This window comes from Lepus europaeus, chromosome 13, assembly GCF_033115175.1.
Source record: "Lepus europaeus isolate LE1 chromosome 13, mLepTim1.pri, whole genome shotgun sequence".
NCBI classification, from domain to species: Eukaryota; Metazoa; Chordata; class Mammalia; order Lagomorpha; family Leporidae; genus Lepus; species Lepus europaeus.
The window spans coordinates 54,340,388-54,362,223 of NC_084839.1; the positions used below are offsets into that span (position 1 = coordinate 54,340,388).

General features: G+C 42.1%; 1 protein-coding gene and 1 pseudogene across 4 annotated transcripts in view; one reads left to right on the forward strand and one right to left on the reverse strand.

The window, feature by feature from the left end:
- The window catches only part of FANCL (FA complementation group L), a 71,128-nt gene extending 70,156 nt beyond the window's left edge, over nt 1-972 (reverse strand). For 3 of the 4 annotated variants that reach the window (XM_062209483.1, XM_062209480.1, XM_062209479.1), the window contains exon 1: nt 841-972. In XM_062209483.1, the coding sequence (XP_062065467.1) occupies nt 841-936 (96 nt within the window). In that variant the 5' untranslated portion in view covers nt 937-972. The remainder of the gene's footprint in view (nt 1-840) is intronic. The other variant, XM_062209482.1, reaches the window with a different exon arrangement.
- Nucleotides 935-21,836, forward strand: part of LOC133772339 (farnesyl pyrophosphate synthase-like) — a 66,993-nt pseudogene continuing 46,091 nt past the window's right edge.

Here is a 21,836-nt window from a genome sequence, read left to right on the forward strand (position 1 = left end):
AGCCTGCTGTGTAATCTGCCACTAACTCGACTTCTTCCACAACAGGTGAACGTTTCACTCAGCGAGTGGATTTCATAATGCACTCGAACACTGAAACACATGTACTAATTTCCAGGCTAAGACTCGTAGGCTGTTTATGATCTCTCATGCGATCAAGGCCAAGCTAGTTCATCTCTTCGGTTTTCCCAAGCCATGATTTCCTCAACTATCAGTGAGAATAATTTTTCCTTTATTTTTGCCTCAAAGGGCCCGAGTACTAAATGAGAACAGAACCTAGACAGCGCTTAGTAAACCTAAAAACTCTACAGGTGACAGGTGCAATTAACTTTCAGACAGGGCACTAGAATCGGCAAAGGTCATTAATTCCGCTATCAAGACTTCCTAGAAGATCGAAACTGACCGTGCCCCGGTACACACAACGTGGAAGAGTGTCAACATGGGTTTTCCCTCCAAAACGCTCTCGGCACACAAAACCCGGAGGTAACTCGCTGGAATTCCCTGCGAACTGCCGCCGACACACGCAGGGTGGAGGGTGTTGGAATCGTGGAGGCCAAAACTGGCAGCACCAAGCCGGGAAGGCACGGGCGGACGCTCGCAGCGGCCAGAGGCGAGAGCTCCGTGCCGCGCGCCTCCCGGCGCCCCGTGAAGCGCCGCGACCCCGGCTCCCGCGCGGTGGCCACGCCGAGGGCCGAGTTTCAGCGACTGCGGCGGCCGCAAAGCTCCAGAGCCGCCCGGAGCTGCCCCTCTCAATCCCAAATCCGCGCCCCAACCCCGCAAGTCACAGACTGCCACGGGGGGAGGGGGGGGAGGCCGTGCCACAGCGGACGACCCGGCGGGTACCTGAGCCGAAATGAATCCCTCATACACGGTTTTCGCCCGGTTCTGAGGCAGAAGTAGCGGGAACTGGCGCAACAGGCTTGCTTCCGTCCCCGCCATGGCTAGCGGGCCCGGGCAGGGCGGCTCTCCGCGGGCCAGGCGCCGCACATGCGCAGTGAGGCACGCCGAGGGCGGAAGCGCGGGTTTGGCGGGAAGGGACGGCAGGGTTCCTGGGGCACCAAGGCAAAAGTAGAGCAGGCCCGGCAACCGCGGCCTCGACAGGAGGCGCGAGGGGGCGTGGCCTGAGGGTCACGGGTCACCCTGCAGAATCGTTCTAGCCTGGATGGATGCCAGAGGCCTTTGGGTTTTTGTCCCTGAGCCTACTCAAAGATTGCTACAACTTCGCCCCAGCCTAAGATGGTTTCTACAGACTGGGTGTTGTGCCCCGTCTGCTCTCCAGACCTGATTCACGCCCCTTCCTAACTGTTGGCCTCAGGGGTTCCTATACGCCCTCCATGCACAAAAATATGTTCTTCCTACATAGTACTGTATTGGGATACATCCATATAGCGTAGACATAGTCCTAAGCCTTACCAGTTTAATCTGATATTATATAAAAGACACACCCATACAGTGGTTAACTTGTTAAGTACATTTTTCTTTGGCTATACATTTTTCTAACTCAAAAATGGGATTCATTTGCTTTTACTAAGGATTTGTTAAATAAGAAGCTTATTAATAGTTACCATGTAGTTCTTTGATATTCCAAATAGTATTCAATGCATCACATTGTTGAGCTATTTACAAACCACTACTGTGCTATGCCAAAGGTTGTGCAAAGATGAATCAGATACGCCCTTCCATCTTTACTGCCCTCAAAGTGGAAATGTAGTTTTTGAAGAGTCTTAAAATTCTATAAGAATTGTCAGGGAAAGCAAGAAGGCTGAGCAGTGGTTTGATAGAAGTTACATAAAAGCAGTGTTTCTCAAAATGTGACCCTGGAGCCAGGAGCTTCAGCATCACTTCTGAATTTTATAGAAATGCAAATTTTCACCCTTGTTGGGGCTCAGGACATCCTACTTGAAAATATGTCATCAGGATATGATTGTGGTACAGCAGGGTAAGTACGGGTAACATGGTATCCTAGAGGGGTGCCAGTTCCAGTCCTGCCTGACCCACATCTGATCCATCTCCCTGATAATGCACCTGGGAAAGCCCCAGAGATGGCCCAAGGCCTTAGGCCCCTGCTACCCATGTGAGATACCTGGCTTCTGGCTTCAGCCTGGCCCAGCCCCTGCTGCTGGGCCCATTTGAGGAATGAACCAGCCCCAGCAGATGGAAGATCTCTCTTTCTTGAACACTGCCTTTCAAATATAAATAAATAAATATTTTTTTAAATGGCACCTTGGCATTTGAAGATAGCAAAGCCTAAGAAAGTCACGTGCTGACCTTCTCCCTACTTCTCTCCTGAAGCAGCTCCTAAGACCCTCATATGAAAGGTACCCTTATCCCCAGAGGAAAAAACATCCTCCTCTGAAGACAGAGAATCAGAGAAGGATCTGCACAGGTCTTAAGTTCCCCAGTTCATAGCCATTAGATCATACCACCTTTGTCCAATCATCCCTCCTCACAGCTTTTCATTATTAAGATACAGAGACGTCCATCTTTCTTTGGGTCTTCATTTCCAAGGCTCCAGTGTTATGTTAAACATTATACACATTTGTTCCCTTGGTAATCTATCTTTTGTCATAGGGGTCTCAACCATTAACCTAATGATGGCAAAGAAAGATGTTTCTCATTCCTCTATCTCAAATGTAGGAGATCCCTAACTCTGGGAATAGGGCCTACCTGTCTGTGGTTTAACAAGTCTCCCAGGTGATTCTAATGCATGCTAAAGTTTCAGAAACTCAGCATGGCATAGCATAACATCTGCTCAGTTATGCAACTCAATGATAACCACACTACATGATTGTGTTTATTTAAAAGGCAGAGCGATTGGGGGAGAGTTTGGCAGAAAAACAGAGAAAGAAGATGAGAGAGAGAGAGAGAGAGAGAGAGAGAGAAATCTCCCATCCATTGGTTCACTCTATAAGTGCTTGTGCTAGCCAGGCCAAATCCTGGAGCCTGGAATTCAATCCAGATATCCCCTGTAGGTAGCAAGGACCAAACTACTCGAGCTACCTACCACCTGTTGCCTCCCAGGTTACACATCACCAGGAGGCTGGAATCAGGAATAGAGCTGGGACTAACATCCGGTTACTACAATATAGGGCTGCAGGGATCTTAACTACTATGCCAAATGCCTGTCCCTGCTATGTATTTTTATTGGAGATAAAATGAAGGTTAAACAACAGTAGGATCAATACAAAGATTAAAAAGACAAATAAGACTTTATCAAGCATTTTGTAATTGATCTGTGTTATTAAAATCTTTACAGTTCCAGTATCAGACTTCCCCCACCACCATACTTTCCCCATGGAACTTCTACCCTCCCTACAAAGTCTTTCTCAAATGCAATCCCTTTTTGTAAACCTTTCTTATCGCCTAAAAATTATTCCCCTGGTCCATTGTGGTTACTCATGAACTGGTTACTGTCTTTAGTCTATTTGGGTTGCTGCAACAAAATGCCATACACTGGGTGACTTAAAAACAAGAGAAATTTACTCTTCACCCTGTGAAGAGTAGAAAGTCCAAAAACAAAATTCATGCCCAAGTTTTGAGTACATGTAGACAATAGCCAGATACTTTGGCTCCCTTCCCTGAATCTTACTAACTTATTGGACTGAGAGATTCCCAGAAGTAATGATGAATATCACCTTTGTTCTTAAAGATACCCAAATCACTGTCTGTGGTCCTTGAAATCATTAATGAGCATTCCGTATCAATCAAGTTTGTAATCTAAGAAATTCTACCATCGGGAATGAGAAATCATATAAACACTTTTTAATTCAGTGACTCAGCTATTATCCTTACTTGTTTAAGATTGATTAGGGGGGAACAGGTGTTTGACCTAGCAGTTAAACCATCACTTGGGACACCTGCATCCCAATCAAAGTGCATGGATTTAAGGTCTGACTATGCTTGCAGTTCCAGCTTTCTGTTAATGTGTGCCCTGGGAGGCAGCAGGTGATGGCTCAAGTGGATGGGTCTCTACTACCCACATGGGACACATCAGTTTCTGGCTCCCAGCTTTAGCCCTGGACATTGTGGACATTTGAGAAGAAAACAAGCCAGTGGGAATCTCTATTCATCTGTGTTTCTCTGTCTTTCACATAAAATTATTGAAAAGACTGAGTGGGGCTCAGTGCCGTGGCATAGCAGGTAAAGCCGTGGCCTGCAGTGCCAGCATTCCATATGGGCACCGGTTTGAGTCTCGGCTGCTCCACTTCTGATCCAGCTCTCTGCTATGGCCTGGGAAAGCAGTAGAAGATGGCCCAAGTCCTTGGGCCCCTACACCCGCATATGAAGACCCAGAAGAAGCTCCTGGCTCCTGGATTCGGATCAGTGCAGCTCCAGCAATTGTGGCCAACTGGGGGAGTGAACCATCAGTTGGAAGACCTCTCTCTTTCTGCCTCTCCTTCTCTCTCTGTGTAACTCTTTCAAATAAATAAATAAATCTTTAAAAAAAAAAAAAGACTGAGTGGTAGGTAATCACTACTGTAATCAATTCACATGTGGCATGTTGGGTTCATGGCTTATATAGTACATTCAAATCAGCCACCCCCAAATCCACAGAATACTCATATAAAATGTTTAAAGATCAAAAAACAAGGACTGGAGCTGGTGCTGTGGTATAGCAGATTAAGCCACCACCTGCCATTGCTAGCATCCCATATAAGTGCTGGTTAAAGACCTGGCTGCTCTATTTCTGATTCAGCTCCCTCCTAATGTACTTGGGAAAACAGTGGAGGATGGCCCAATGCTTGGGCCTCTCTACCGATGTGGGAGACCTGAAAGAAACTCCTAGCTCCTGGCTTCGGCCTAGCCCAGCCCTGGCTGTTGTAGCCATTTGGGAAGTGAACCAGTGGATGGAAGATTTCTTTCTCTGTCTCTCCCTTTTCCTCTCTTTGTAACTCCAACTTTCAAATGAATATATTTCTAAAAATCTTTTTAAAAATTTAAAAAAGGACTTGCTACCATCATCAGCATGATCAGAATCTTAGAATCGCTGACAGCTGCATGAGGATCCTATCAAGCTCTCCAAGACACCCTAGACATTTATATATATATATGTTTATATATATATATATATATATGAAGGAACTTCAAAAATTTAATGGAAATGCATATTATGGAAACACTTTCATGAATTTTGAAACTTTTTGTACCAAAATAAACTTGTCTTTTAATTCCATTTTTTCAGAAACTTTTTGAAGTATCTTTGAACTATACCACAAAAATTGGTATAGTTTAACTGTTATTACCCTAAAGGAGAACTGTATGTACTACAAAAACTATATTGAAAAGCCTAGAAACATCTTGATAAGTTGGAAACACAAGTTCCAAAATATAGCATTTTTGTGAAAATAAATAATCACAGTATTATTAGCAGTGATTACTTTTGGGGAGTGGGGGGGGGACAAAGAAAGGAGATAATGGCTTGAGGAGACTTTCATGTGTTATATTTTAAATTTTAAAAGAGCTTTATTTGTCTTAAAACTTAGGAACTGATATCATTCCAATTAGTATTTATGATCCCCATTATAGAGCCTAAATGTTCAACTCTGTCCCAGGTTTTCCTTCCAGATCTCATCAGTAATGGAAGAAAATGGGATGCCTGCGACAGGAAGGCCGGTGCCGAGGCTCACTAGGCTAATCCTCAGCCTGCGGCGATGGCACCCTAGGTTCTAGTACTGGTTGGGGCGCCGGATTCTGTTCCAGTTGCTCCTCTTCCAGTCCAGCTCTCTGCTGTGGCCAGGGAAGGTAGTGGAGGATGGCCCAAGTGCTTGGGCCCTGCACCCGCATGGGAGACCAGGAGGAAACACCTGGCTCCTGGCTTCAGATCGGCGCAGCGTGCTGGCCATAGCAGCCATTTGGGGAGTGAACCAATGGAAGGAAGACCTTTCTCTCTGTCTCTCTCACTGTCTAACTCTGCCTGTCAAAAAAAAAAAAGAGAGAGAGAGAGAGAGCGAGAGAGAGAGAGGGAGACAGGAAGTCTACTAATAAGAGAGACGAAAATGAGGCTTGAGAAATGATAAAATTAGGGACAGAGGAAGAATTATTTAAAAGGGTCTTCAAAAAAACTATATTTTTTAAAAGATTTATTTATTCATTTGAAAGTCAGAGTTACACATAGAAAGAAGAAGAGGCAGAAAGAGAGAGGTCTTCCGTCCACTGGTTCACTCCCCAGTTGGCCTCAACAGCCAGAGCTGTTCCCATCCGAATCCACGAACCAGGAGCTTCCTCCAGGTCTCCCACGCAGGTGCAGGGGCCCAAGGACTTGGGCCATCTTCCACTGCTTTCCTAGGCCATAGCAGAGAGCTGGATCAAAAGTGGAGCAGCCGGGTCTCAACCCAGTGCCCATATGGGAGGCCAGCACTTCAGGCTAGGGCATTAACCCACTGTGCCATATCGCCAGCCCCACATTTTTATGTTTTTAAGGCTTTACATTTTACCCTTGTCACTGTTTTAAAAGTATTTTCTTTAAAATTTATTTATGTATTTATTTATTTGAAAGTCAGAGTTACACAGAGGAGAGGCGGGGAAAGAGAAAGAGGTCCTCCATCCGCTGGTTCATTCCCCAGATAGCAGCAATAGCTGGACCTGCATTGATCCGAAGCCAGGATCCAGGAGCTTCTTCAGGGTCTCCCATGCAGGTGCAGGGGTCCATGGACTTGGGACATCTTTTACTGCTTTCCCAGGCCATAGCAGAGAGCTTGATCTGAGAAGTGGAGCAGCCAGGACTCGACTGGCACCCACATGGGATACCGGCACTGCAGGCAGCTTTACCTGCTACACCACAGCGCTGGCCCCCAAAAAGACTTTAAATGTAAACTGGAGACAGGCATTTGGCACAGCAGTTAAGTCACCACTTGAGATGCCCGCATGGCTTATGGGAGTGCCTGTGTTAAATTCCCAGTTCCTCTACTTTCAATCCAGCTTCCTGCTGATGGGCGTACAAGCAGTAAATACGTGGGTCCCTGCCACCCACATAGGATATCCGCATTAAGTTCCCAGATTCTGAATTTGGCCTGGCCCAGCCCTGACTATTGCAGGTATTTGGGTAGTGAACCAGTGGATGGAAGATCTCTCCTTGTCTCTCTCTCTTTCTACCTTTCAAATGAAATGAAAATAAATAAAAATTAAAAGCAAGAGGGGGCCGGCGCTGTGGCTCACTTGGTTAATCCTCTGCCTGCAGCGCCGGCATCCCATATGGGCGCCGGCTCTAGTTCCAGCTGCTCCTCTTCCAGTCCAGCTCTCTGCTGTGGCCTGGGAGGGCAGTGGAGGATGGCCCAGGTACTTGGGCCCCTGCACCCGTATGGGAGACCAGGAGGAAGCACCTGGCTTCTGGCTTCAGATTGGCGCAGTGCCAGCCATGTCGGCCATTTAGGAGGTGAACCAACGGAGGGAAGACCTTTCTCTCTGTCTCTCTCTCACTATCTGTAACTCTACCTGTCAAATAAATTAAAAGAAAATAAAAATTTAAAAAAATTTTAAAAAGCAAGAGAATCATATCCTGTCACAAACGGCATCCTATAGATAGAAAAAGAGGGTAGATATTCAAGATTCAAGCAAGACAATCAGGGTGAAATGCTATATACAGGTTGAAAAAAATCTGTAAAGTATGCGAAGGACTTTGGATTTGATAATCTTCAAAGAGCAGGTTACCCTCACCTATTTTTCTGTCCAGACACTAAAAAGCAGCTCATAAATTATTATGTAGTGAATAATTTTTGCCATTACCTTTTTAAGCTTTGAGTACAGTCTGTTCATGAGAACTGAACCATCAATGTTTACTTTTGTGACTGAAGTTTGATCAATGATATATGGAGAAAATATTCTAGATCCTGCAACTTTATCCCAACCCCAGGAGAAAACTTCCTTGCTGGGCAGGTTTTACCTATATTGATTCTAAATCCATAGCAAGACCCTAACAGTAATTTGTGCTTCACTCTAGGCAGTAGACTTAAGGAGCAATGATACCCACAACCCCACTACAGGTAAACACAGGAATATTTAAAGATTGAGTCTACTAAAAGAATTACAAAGGTTGGGATACAAACAAGAGAATATTTATGGTATCTTCATCTGAAAAAAATGGTAAGGTGAAGGAGTTGTGCAAAGGTCTCTAAAGACTCCTGGATTTCTGTCAAATACAAGAGTCCAAGTTACTAGACCTTCCTCTTCTTAGCAAAGCACAAAAAGACTCCCTTCCCAGGAAACATCATCCCAATGTGAAGTGAAAGGCACTGTGTAGAGAAATGAGCAGCCTTTTGTATTTTTTTTTTGACTTTTATTTAATGAATATAAATTTCCAGTATACAGCTTATAGATTACAATGGCTTCCCCTTCCCATAAATTCCCTCCTACCCGCAACCCTCCCCTCTCCCGCTCCCTCTCCCCTTCCATTCACATCAAGATTCATTTTCAATTCTATTTATATACAGAAGATCAATTTAGTATAAAATACTTCAACAGTTTGCACCCACATAGAAACACAAAGTGAAACATACTGTTTGAGTACTAGTTATAGCATTAAATCAAAATGTACAGTACATCAAGGACAGAGATCCCACATCAGGAGCAAGCGCACAGTAGCTCCTGTTGTTGACCCAACAAATTGACACTCTAGTTTATGGCGCCAGTAACCACCCTAGGCTGTCGTCATGAGTTGCCAAGGCTATGGAAGCCTTCCAAGTTCCCCGACTCTGATCATATTTAGACAAGGTCATAAAAGACAGGGTGAGGATAGTAACCAATGATCCTAAGAGTGGCCTTAACCAGGTCTGAACAATTATACAGCATTAAGTGGGGAAGAGGACCATCAGTACACACATGTTGGGAGTAGAGCCATTGGTGGTAGAGTAGAGGTTATGATTACAAAGGAATGAGGCTCAAGTGCACTAGACAGGGTCTAGAACAAAGGACAGAGTCATTATTAGAGGAGCTAAGAAAGGTGTTGTCTAAGCTACAATTAAGTTTTCTGATTGAGAGGCAAATAGAACCTGATAGAAGGGGCTTGATAATAATCTGTTGGGTTTTAGGCCTTGTAAGTTAAGAGGTCCAGACCTATCTATCTCTTCACATGGGGTATATCCTAAGGGAGGTGTGAACCTCCTAGGGGAAGGCACTCTGTTGACTTTCATTACTTGGGTTTGCCGGCGCCGTGGCTCAACAGGCTAATCCTCCGCCTTGCGGCGCCGGCACACTGGGTTCTAGTCCCGGTCGGGGCACCGATCCTGTCCCGGTTGCCCCTCTTCCAGGCCAGCTCTCTGCTGTGGCCAGGGAGTGCAGTGGAGGATAGCCCAAGTGTTTGGGCTCTGCACCCCATGGGAGACCAGGAGAAGCACCTGGCTCCTGCCATCGGATCAGCGCGGTGTGCCGGCCGTAGCGCGCTACCGTGGCGGCCATTGGAGGGTGAACCAACGGCAAAAGGAAGACCTTTCTCTCTGTCTCTCTCTCACTGTCCACTCTGCCTGTCAAAAAAAAAAAAAAAAAAAAAGAAACTGAAGCCTTTTGTATTTTTTGATGAGCAACTGGAAGAAATGTCCTCAGATTGCTAACACCTAACAAAGATGACAACTCAGGAATGAATGGCGGCAGAATACACAGAATTCACAGCGGGGTGCAAGCTTGTAAAGATCCCAACAATAGAGGTTCTGTGGAGGTAAGGGATAGTAAATACATAGTATTAGGGAAGAGTAATTACCAAGAAGGGGATGAAGAAGGAGAAAGAAAAAAAAAGCAAAGGGAAAAGAGCTGTCTTTTATTTGAGATTTTGCTGGAGCCTAGTCAATCCTGTTTGCCCAAAGATACCAAAAGGGAAGCAATTCTATCCCTGAGAAAAGTGCATACATACAGGAAAAGAAGGGCATAAAGCCTTCACTTTTATTCTTGAAAACACTGATAAATGAAAACAAATGAGGGAATACATATCTAATCTTAAAAATTCTCAGTATGGGGCTGGCACTATGGCACAGCAGATTAAAGCCCTGAAGGGCCAGCATCCCACGTGGGCGCCGGTTCTAGTCCTGGCTGCTCCTCTTCCAATCCAGCTCTCTGCTATGGCCTGGGAAAGCAGTAGAAGATGGCCCAAGTCCTTGGGCCCCTGTACTCACATGTGAGACTGGAAGAAGCTCCTGGCTCCTGGCTTCAGATCGGCTCAGCTCCAGCTGTTGCGGCCATCTGGGGAGTGAACCTGCGGATGGAAGACCTCTCTCTCTCTCTGTCTCTACCTCTCTCTGTAACTCTGTTTCAAATAAATAAAATAAATCTTTTTTAAAAATTGCCAGTAAAGTTCTCTGATTCTGGCTCTCAACCAGAATAATGTTATACAACTTTACTGCAGAAGTTCTCAGTCTGTTCCCTTGACCAGTGATTCTCAAAGTATGGTTCCTGCCCTAGTAGCATCAGCATCACCCAGGGACATGCTACCCCAGAACTACTGAATCTCTTAATTCTGAGACAGGGTTCAGCAATCTATGTTGATAAGAATATGTTCAACAAATCCAATTTTTACAAGTTTGAAAACTACTACCTTAGACATACTAAATCCAAATTTCCACAATAGTTGAAAGTTATTGTATGAATCAAATAATTAGCTGTTTAAGACACAGGTTTGACAATTCTAAGCTCAGAGTTAAGCTCAGCACTTACTTAAGTAGATATGAGCTAAATGAAAAAATACATTTTGTTAATGTCATACCATTACTAAAAAGAACATGCTATTGTAGGGGTAACTTAAATTATGAAGAGATAAACATTTACTTTAAAAGGCTGAAAATTCAATCCAAATTTGAATCAGATGTTAGAGAGCTAGAATTTTCTTAACCTTTCCCTCATAGTCCCAAGATGGTTACTGGAGTTCCAGCCATCACTAGATGGAAGGACAAGTCTTAGATTTATTGGATATTCCCATATGCAAAGAGCTCGGGAAATACATTTTTTAGCTAAAATATTGCCTACAAGGATGAATAAAGGACAGAATGGTTATGAGATGGACTTCTTTCTATATCTGTAGCACTATGAAATGTCCTCGCACAAAACAAAGAAGTTGAACTTTATTTTTGGCATAACATTATCAATGAAATGCACACTCTATCTGACAAATTTTCAGACTAAAGATTCAATATGATGCTTATAACCGCAAAAATATTGTGGTATGTTTTCTGTATTTTCTATTTTTTCAAGATGACTTTTCATTTCACAGGGCTGCTAAAATTACTTTCTAGTATTTTACTCAACTGAAGTGAACATTATCTATCAAAATTCTAAGGATTAAAAATCAGATGAATGAGTACCATTATAAAAAGTAATGAAGTGGGCTGGCACTCTGGCACAGCAGTTTACAGCCACATCCTGTAGCATGGGCATCTCTTATGGGCGCTGGTTTGAGTTCTGGTTGCTCCACCTCCAATCCAGCTAATGCGTGTGGGAAAGCAGTGGAGAATGACCCAAGACCTTGGGCCTCTGCATCCATGTGGGAGACCCAGAGGAGGCTCCTGGCTCCTGGCTTTGGCTTGGACCAGCCCCTGCCACTGTGGCCATTTGGGGAGTGAACCAGCAGATGAAAGATCTTTCTTTGTCTCTCTCCCTCTCTCTTTGTAACTACGCCTTATAAATAAATAAATAAATAAATAAATAAATGTTTTTTAAAAGGAAGTAATGAAAAATCAGTTTTGTATTTTGGATATTTGAGTATGATCTTAATAACATACTACAAATACAATATGGAAAAAATTAAATTATGTTTCTCGTTCTAAAATATCCTTCAGCTCTGAAAAATAAATAAATTTGGTTGTGGCCTGCTCTATCCCTTTAAAAGAATCTTTTGTTAATAGGATAGGATTTGCTAAAGTAAAGATTTAGTAATGCAACTTGTTTCTATCTATAGACAAAAGAGAAATAAAGTAACAAATAATTTATAATGTGAAAATGGCTGATTTTATAAAATTTGATAAACTAATTAACAAAAGTGAATTAAAATTTGCTCTAAAATTCACAAAAATATTTCAGATAACTTGACAAAAAATTACAAACTATGTTATAGACTTCAAATTCATAAGTATAAAAAGTCTATATTAGCAGGTCTGTGGAGAAACAGATAGAATCGTACATTGCTGATATGCAATTGATAAAATGCTTTTAAAAAGCAATCTATTTTTAGGGTGGGTATTTGAGGGGCAGCAGACTAAGCCTACTGTTTAGACACCTGCATGTCATAGCAGAGTGCCAGTTTGAGGCCCAGTTACTCTGCTTCCTGTCTCTGATATTGTGTCTGAGAAACAGTGGGTGATGGCTCAAGTACCTGAGTTCCTGGCATCCACATGGGACAAGTAGATGGAGTTCCTGTCTTCCGGCTTTGCCTTGGCACAACCTCAGGCACTGCAGGCATTTGGTGAGGGAACGGGGGAACCAGTAGATGGAATCTCTCTCTTTTTTCTTCTTTCTCTTTCTCTGCCACTCTGCTTTCAAATAAATGTACATTTATTTGAAATAAATATATATATAATATATAATAATAATAAAATATATAATATATTCTGTACAAAAACAAAAATAAAAATTACTTTCTTTTGAGCAAGTATCACTTACTAGTATATCCAAAAATGTTTATAGAAATATGAGATAATCAGTGGCCAGTGCTATGGCATAGAAGGTAAAGCTGCTGCCTGCAATGTCAGCATCCCATATCAGCACCAGTTCAAGTCCTGGCTGTTCCACTTCCAATCCAGCTCCCTGCTAATATGCCTGGGAAAGCAGTGAAGGATGATTCAGGTCCTTGGGATCCTACACTCAAGTGGGGAACCCAGTTGAAACTCTTGGCTCCTGGCTTTGGCCTAGCCCAGCCCCCACTATTGGAGCCACTTGGGAAGTGAATCAGTGGATGGAAGATTTGTCTCTATTTTTCTGTCCCTCTTTGTCCCTCTCTCTCGGTAAATCTGCCTTTCAAATAAATAAAAACTTAAAAAAAAAGAAAGAAATAGGAGAGAATCAAATGGCCAGTAAGTTAGAAATAGGTAAATCATAATACTATGAGAGAATAGCTAAAAGCAAGTAAATATGTATGATACAATATTGGCACACAAAACCATATCTGAAATACCAATGTGTGAAGAGTGAATCAATGCCGGGATGAAGAGAAGGATATATAACTGGCTGATATTTTAAAAGTAAAGTGCCTTTCATTTTTCTATATAAAGCAAGTTACTTAACAGTGTCATAAATTTTTTAAAAATAAGATATTAGCAAAGAATGTTAGAATGTAAATGCTGACAGACTTAAAATCATCTATCAAGTTGGAGGAAGCACAATATCATGAAAAGAGAGTGAAGAAACTTGCATTCAAATGCTTGGCTTTTTTTTCCACTTAATATGTCTTAGAGTTAATTGCATACCAATAAGTTTAGATCTCTGAAGACAATACGAAATTTGCCTCAAGAAAATTAATACTATTTTGTTCATCTTTAAAGATGAAAGTGTAACTTAGATAAAATAAAACTTACCCATTTTGTGTACAGTCCTGTAAGTTTTGGCTGACATATGCTTTCAGTTGTAACTTTGAGAGATACTGCCAAATGGCCCTCTTGCCCCTTAATACCAGGTCCCTCTCCCACAGCAACTGATGGGCACCTACCTTCTACAGTCTTCCTAATTCAGAAGTGTCTTCAAGCTTCTTTTACTTTACCAGTTGTTAGGTGAAAGTGTTACTACATTGCCATTTCAAAGTCTATTTCTCTTATGGTAATGAAACTAAGTCACCTTTCATTTGTGTAAGATCCATGTATAATTTCTTTTCTGAAACTACCCTTAGTTTTTTGGCTCATTTTTCAATTGTGGGTAGGCCTTCTGTCTACAAATGCTCACAAAAACAATAATTACAGCCAAAGATTGATTATCTGAATGATAAACCTGGAAACTTATTTTGATATCCTAATTAATTTTGTCAGTTACTTAACCAGCATTTGTTAAATCTAAAGTGGAATACCAACATTGGTACCTTTACTATTTTGCCAACCAAAAATAAGATTAATATCATATGCTTTCAGTTGGACAATAAATGCTTTCAAGAAATAATGTTGCCAAGTTATGAACTAATTACTGCAGCAGAAGCTGAATTTCATGTTCAGTATGTCATGAGCAGCAATGGAATGTGAGGCAAACTTCTTTACACAAGGTTTTGTAATTTTGTTTGATGGATTGAAAATTCTAAAAACCCTTACAGTAATGATATTCAAATTATGAACATCAACACCTTACAAATTGGGGCTGGCACTGTGGTTTGGTTGGTTAAGTCTCCACCTAAGGCACTAGCATCCCATATGGGCACGGGTTTGTGTCCCGGCTGCTCCTCTTTCAATCCAGATCCCTGCTATGGCCGAAGAAGCAGTGGAAGATGGCCTGAGTGCTTGGGCCCCTGAACTTGTGTGGAAGACCCGGAAGAAGCTCCTGGCTCCTGGCTTCAGATCAGCCCAGCTCTGGCCATTGTGGCCATTTGGGGAGTGAACCAGAGGATGGGAGACCTTTCTCTCTGTCTTTCCCTCTCTGTCTATAACTCAACTCTAACTTACAAATCCAAATATAAGTTATCTCTTCCTCTCTGTAGGTACACGTCATTCAGAAACAATTGTATTTTGTCATTTAAAATTGAAAACAACTATATGTATGCATACATATATATTCATTTCAAAATGACAAAAACATCTATGTAACTACTGAAAACTAGAATTTTTAAAAAATATTCTCAAAAATATTTTTATGGGAACAGGCTTTTAGCCTAGCAATTAAGATGCCAGTTAAGATGCCAGCATTCCACTTCAGAGTACCTAGGTTCAATTCCAGCTTTGGTTTCTGACTCTGGCTTCCTACTAAGGTAAATGCTGGAGGCATCAGTGAGGCCCAGTACTAGGGTCCTGGTCACTTATTTAAGACACCTACATTGAATTCATGGCTCCTGGCAGATTGCCACTCTCTTGCTTTCTCTCTCTCGCTCCTGTCTCTCTCTCTCTCTCTCTCTCTCTATATATATATATATATATATATATATATTTATATTTATATTTATATTTATATATGTGTCTCATCCTCCAAAATGAATAAATTAAAAATCATCTTAATGGGTGGGCATTTGGCCCAGTATGAAGATACTGGGTTAGGATGTCCACAGCCCACATCAGAGTGCCTGGATTTCAAGTTCCATCTGTGCTCTTGATTCTAGCTCCCTACTAACACACACCCTAAGAGGCAACAGTCAGGAACCTGGCACCCAGGTGGAGACCCGGATTGAGTTCCAGGCTCTAAGCTTTGTTCCCTGGCCCACGACCATGGTGGGTATTTGGAAAGTGAACCAACAGATGTGAGCTCTTGCTCTTGCTTTGCTATCCCTTTCTCTTTCACTCCCTCACTTTCAAGTTTTAAAAAATCTTCTTAAGCATACAAGTTTGTTTTATTAAACTGTTATATTCTTCAAATAGTCTGTTTGGGGAAGATTCATTTTAATCTCAATTTCCTTTATAGCCCCAAAATAATGCACAAAGGGAAAGATACCACATATCAAGGCTGATTTGTCAGTTTTATAGCTGAGACACCATGTAAAACACCTGACCCCCCCAAAAAAAAAATAAGTTGTAACAATCCTATTCATTGTTGCTATAATAGTTTTAATAAACATTCATCTATTAGGTCATATGGGAATAATAAAAACCTGACTCCCAAAGAAAAAAAGATCATGCAAGTTTTTATAACTTTTTAGAGCATTAATATTTATTCTACAAATATAAACTCTAATAACATATTAATATAAGTATAGCATATATTTCATATAAATTATAATAAAGTAAAAGTTATTTTCTATCTTTGAAATTTACTGAATTTTCTGAAAATGGGTATCTTACCTTACTTTACCTTGGTGTACATGACTTGGTAGAAAGAACAACCTAAATTATACTCTTTTCTACTGTTTTGAGATTCTGAAAACCAGATATAAATCAGAAGAGTATGAAAATCAAATAGCCACATTGGGTTTGAAAACAAGTTTAGTCAAAAAAGATAAAAAGCCTTGTAATACATTCCTTTCCCAGAATATCATTAACTGTTGCTTTATTTAGCTAATTTTCAACGAATCTAATTTTATTCAAATATAAGTTTAAATACTATAGAGGGTGTATTGAGCTAACACCCATAATCTCTAGGCCTTTGTAAATGGACCAACACCCATCTCAGATGAGACTAATAATAGTGGAAAAAAATGGACAACAATGTATCTTGGGCAGAAAGTAGTATAGACCCAAGAATCACAGAGAACGATTATTCTTCTCAACAATCAACTTCAAAATTGAACCAAAAAAAATCTGCCACCAAAACAGGTGCTCCTTCTAATCCTTTACCTTTCAGAATTTCCTAAGTGCAACAAACCAGTAACTACTCTGTGTCTTCTACTATTGCCTTTCCCAAGTGGGTGAGTTCACTATATTTACCCTCACCCTGTTCCACCATTGTATTTTGCATCTGTAGTGGTGGGGGGTGGGCGTGGGGAGGGAGGTTAATGGCAGTGACCCGAGGGCTCTAAATCCCGATAGTAATAGAGAGGATGAGCAACACTGGGGGAATCCCAGAATGTGAGATGACTGTGGTGATGAAGTACTGCGTTGTCCTCCTTGGGAAGATGATGAGTATGCTCTGCATGTGAGAAGGTTAAGCTAGAGTAGAGACTGTCACATGCTTATCAAACCCATTTCCTCTTCCCCTACCATCCCTAGCTAAATTAGTTTTCAACCTGTCTAGCAGTTTGATGTGGCAAAGTAGCAAGTTGTAGTCATTGGGATGCGGTTGGCTCATACCAACCCTCTATGCTTGATACAACTTTCTCATTTCCTGTTCACCAGCTTGAATCTAAGGATTCAGATACCCTACGGCATGATAAAGGCACAAAGTAAAAAGATTCTGTGTTTGAAATGTCCTCCAATTGACTTGGTATGAAAGAAAAAAAAAACTTTTTTATATTAAGCCATTGAAATTACAGGGTTCATTTGTTAAACTAGCATGTAGCATGCATTATTCTAAAACATTAGGCATGAAATTGCTGTAGTATTGTAGACTCCATTTCAAATTTTAAGAGGGAAATAACAGCTTTATTGTAAAAAATCAAATCTTTACAATATGTCAAAAGTATATCTTTGGAACTATTTAAACTTTTATGAAAAGTTTTAGATTCCAGCAGAAATATGTACAATTTAAAAATTTTAGTTTGGAGGCTATGTGAATGAAAATCTTTAAAAGCCACTGCTCTGGCCGGTTCCACGGCTCACTAGGCAAATCCTCTGCCTGCGGCACCGGCACCCTGGGTTCTAGTCCCGGTTGGGGCGCCAGTTCTGTCCCAGCTGCTCCTCTTCCAGTCCAGCTCTCTGCTATGGCCTGGGAAGGCAGTGGAGGATGGCCCAAGTCCCTGGGCCCTGCACCCGCATGGGAGACCAGGAGGAAGCACCTGGCTCCTGCCTTCGGATTGGCGCAGCTCCGGCCATTGCCGCCATTTGTGGGTTGAACCAACAGAAGGAAGCCCTTTCTCTGTCTCTTCTCTCTCACTAACTCAGCCTGTCCAAAAAAAAAAAAAAAAAAAAAAAAAGCCACTGCTCTGAGGCACACAATTATTTATCAATTTATTTCTATGATAAAACTGAGATGATACTATGCAGATGAAGAATCCACAAACAATCCAATGAATCCAAAACAACTAATTGTAAATTCTTTTATCTATTTATCAAAGTTTTTTCTTTTTCTGGCGAACTATTTGAAAGTACTTCATTAGTCTCATTTTAGGTGTAATAAAATTGAATGCCTTTAAGAACATTTAGTAGGGGGACCAGTGTTGTGGCACAGTAGGTTCAGTCATGGTCTGTAGCAGCAGTATCCCATCTGGGCAGCAGTTCAAGTCCCAGCTGCTCTGTTTCTGATCCTGCTCCCTGCTAATGCACCTGGAAAAGCAGCAGGGGATGGCTCAAGTCCTTGGGGCCCTGCACTCACATGGGAGACCTGGAAGAAACTCCTGGCTTGTGGCTTCAGCAATTGGAGCCATTTGGGAAATGAACCAGTGGATGGAAGGTCTTTCTCAGTCTCTCTCTCTCTCTCTCTCTCTCTCTCTCTCTCTCTCCCTGCCTTTCAAATAAAAAGAAATAAATCTTAGAAAAAGAGAACTCTTAGTGCTATAGTTCTAGTAACAAATTTGTACCAATTTTGGTAACATTTTATTTCTTGTAAGTTTACCACTTTTCCATTTCCAATTTCTAAAGCCAGTAATTCTGAACATTTGGAAATCTCACAAGGAAGGAAAAAGCCATTAAAAACTGAAAGACTTGAGGCCAGCACTGTGGCGCAGCAGGTTAATGCCCTGGCTTGAAGCATCAGCATCCCATATGGGCACCGGTTCAAGACCTGGCTGCTCCACTCTGATCCAGCTCTCTGCTATGGCCTGGGAAAGCAGTAGAAGATGGCCAGGTCCTTGGGCCTCTGTACCCTCATGGGAGACCTGGAAGAAGCTCCTGGCTCCTGGCTTCAGATCAGCACAGCTCCAGCCGTTGCTGCTATTTGGGGAGTGGACCAATGGAAGACCTCTCTCTCTCTCTCTCTCTCTCTCTCTCTCTCTCTCTCTCTCTGTAACTTTGACTTTCAAATAAATAAATGAATCTTTTTTTAAAAAGTGAAAGACTTTTCAAGAAAGGTTTTAAGATTTTGGGGGAAAATATGTTTTAAGCTGATTTTTAACATCTTTTAGATGGCAGTAACAATGGATGACTTCAATGAATCAAAATGTTAGCAAATTTTCATTGTTTTGAGAAATCTGGAAAAAGTGGGTGGGTATTTGACTTAGCAGTTAAGATGCCACTTGACACACCCACACCCCCTATTTGACAGCCTGAGTTTAAGTCCTGGCTTCACTCCCCATATCAGCTCACTGCTAATGTGCACCCTAGAGTACAGCAGATGAGGGACGAAGTACTTGGGTCCCTGCCTCCCATGTGGGAGATCTAGACTGAGTCCCTTGTTCCTGGCTTTGGCCAGGCCCAAACTGGATATGGTGGGCATTTAAGAAATGAACCAACAGATGGGAGATCTCTCTCTCCCTCTCTGTCTCTCTCTCTCTCTGTATCTCTTTTCAAAAAATAAAAACAGAATAGAATGGACAAAGACAAACTTTTTTAAAATTCAAAATTTAAAACAGTAGAGGGAAAATTTATTTACTATGTAACATCTCAAATGTCAGTTCTTGTCAAACCCTTACATAGAGATAATCATAAGCCAATATTCTCAACTAAGAGCAATTTTGACTCTCAGGGGACATTTTGTACTATCTGGATTCATTTTGTTTATCACAGCAGAATAATGAAGAATCTCATAGCATCTAGTGGGCAGATGGCAGGAAATGCTGCTATACACTGTACAATGGACAAGAGAACCTCCAGGACAAAGAATAATACAGTCCAAAATGTCAACCACAGCAAGGTTAAGAAACCCTCAATAAGTAACCAAATGTAAGCACAGAGAATATAGGGACTAGGATTGGTTTGTTAATTCTGAGATTGGCAAAGACCCTGGGACATCGTAAGGGTGAAAACATGTTATAATCCTTTTTTATATTGTGTAAACCTCTAAATTCTTGGATAATTGGGGAGGGAGGCAAAAAGAAATGTTGGGGAGGAAGTTCACATACAGACCTGATAAAGATTTATAAATGTACATCATTAGCTTACATGTGGCAACAGAAACCTTGAGAGTGAGCAAGAACTTCCATGGCAGTGGCTCTCAAACCTCCCTGTGGAACAAAGTCACGTGGCAGGTTTGAAAAATGATGATGTTTGGTCTAACTCCAGAGGTCCTGATTTAAATATTTGGGAACACAGAGTATGATAATCATCATTTGTTAACTCCTCATATCATTTTAATGTGCAGCCAATGTTGGAAATCTAAAACTCCTTTTTTCTGAACATAAATGAGCTATCGTCATCAAGATGAGTTCATTCATAAGACTGCTGCTTTCAATGTGGTAGCTCAGGCAGTTGGCCATAGTCTAAGCACAATAGGAACCTATTATTGGCCTGATTCAATGAAATAAACGGTGTAAAAAATCCTTGGTACAATGTAGAGGAAAGAATTTAAAGACTTTAGGAGATAAGAAAGTAGATTAAATGGATCATGAACTTCACCCAGGGCCTAGAAGATTTTACCTTTGCCAATAGAAATAGAGCAAAAAAGGAAAATGCTCAAATATTTAAAGTGCTCTGCTGGACATTTTTTTTTTCTGGCCTAGGAATGCTTGTGGAAGAAGCTATGATAAAAATCATAAAAATCGTATTCCTAATCTCAGTAGGGAGGTGAGCAGCCAGCTGAGGCCTGGCCCAGGTGACGACTGCTGACAAGCTGAAGCAAACTGGGTATTGTTTTAATAGCCAGATGCTACTCTCAGGGATCAGTGAATGGCTTCAGTCTCAGAAATTTCTGACTGTGCTTAATTAATCATGGGGTCCCCAGGAATGAAATAGACAGGCAGCCAATTAAGGTGGTCTTGATTTATTTAACCACAGCTATTCCAGGTCTGGTGAACAGAGGTCTCACTGGAGCCAATGTGCTAGAGAATCTTGGGTTCACAGACCCCGCGTCACCCAAGGAAGGAGAGGCTAATACCGCTGAGGCCAGATGCTGCCATGGCCCTGCACAGGGCATGCTGTGGGCCTTCGGTCTTCTCTCTCCTAGTGGACCTGGCAGTCATTAACCTGAATACTAGTGCACCGATAAAGGGAAACACTGAATTCTGGGAAATATTGGGTATTGGCTTAAAACCGTCACTGGTTCCTAAGGACTTACAATCCCACTGTAGTCAGCTGGTCAGCATTGTGAATCTTTATGGGACAGATGTGATTAACGGAGTTCTGACCTGAGTTTATTTCACGGGAGGCCCAGTAGGAATCCCCAGATGTCTTAAGGTCAGATTCTCAACTGTTGGAAGGATTGTTTGAGAAAACTGGCAGAACCTCCACACAGTTTCCCTGATCTGATGTTTGGATGATGGCTGTGCCTTTTTTTTTTTTTTTTTGACAGGCAGAGTTAGACCATGAGAGAGACAGAGAGAAAGGTCTTCCCTCCATTGGTTCACCCACCAAATGGCCACTACGGCCGGCGCGCTATGCCGATCCGAAGCCAGGAGCCAGGTGCTTCTCCTGGTCTCCCATGTGGGTGCAGGGCCCAAGGACTTGGGCCACCCTCCACTGCCTTCCCGGGCCACAGCAGAGAGCTGGCCTGGAAGAGGAGCAACCGAGACAGAACCAGCACCCTAAATGGGACTAGAGCCCAGGGTGCAGGCGCCGCAGGCGGAGGATTAGCCCAGTCAGCCGCGGTGCTGGCCGACTGCTGTGCCCTTTTCAGTAGCTAACATTTTGAGGAAGTTCCTGACTTGACACTATCTCTAGAGGAAATTTGTTTACCATTAGATTCCATTTGGCTCATGCTGCCAGTAATGCTAACCAACCCACCCAGCCATAAGGTTTGTGATACCCAATGACATTTATTAACCACACAGGTCCTACATTCCTATGCCTTCTCTATACTACTTCAGTTGCTTCAATTAATATTTGGCACCTAAAGGAGGCTTTTTTGTAAATAAAGATTTATTTATTTTTATTTCAAAGTTAAAGTTACACAGAGAGAGGAAGAGACAAAAAGAGATGAGAGAGAGAGAGAGAGTGAGCAAGAGATCTTCCATTTGCTGGTTCACTCCCCAAATGGCTGCAATGGCTTGGGCTGGGCCAGGCCAAAGTCAGGAGTCAGGATCTTCTTCCAGGTCTCCCATGAGGGTGCAGAGGGCAAAGCACTTG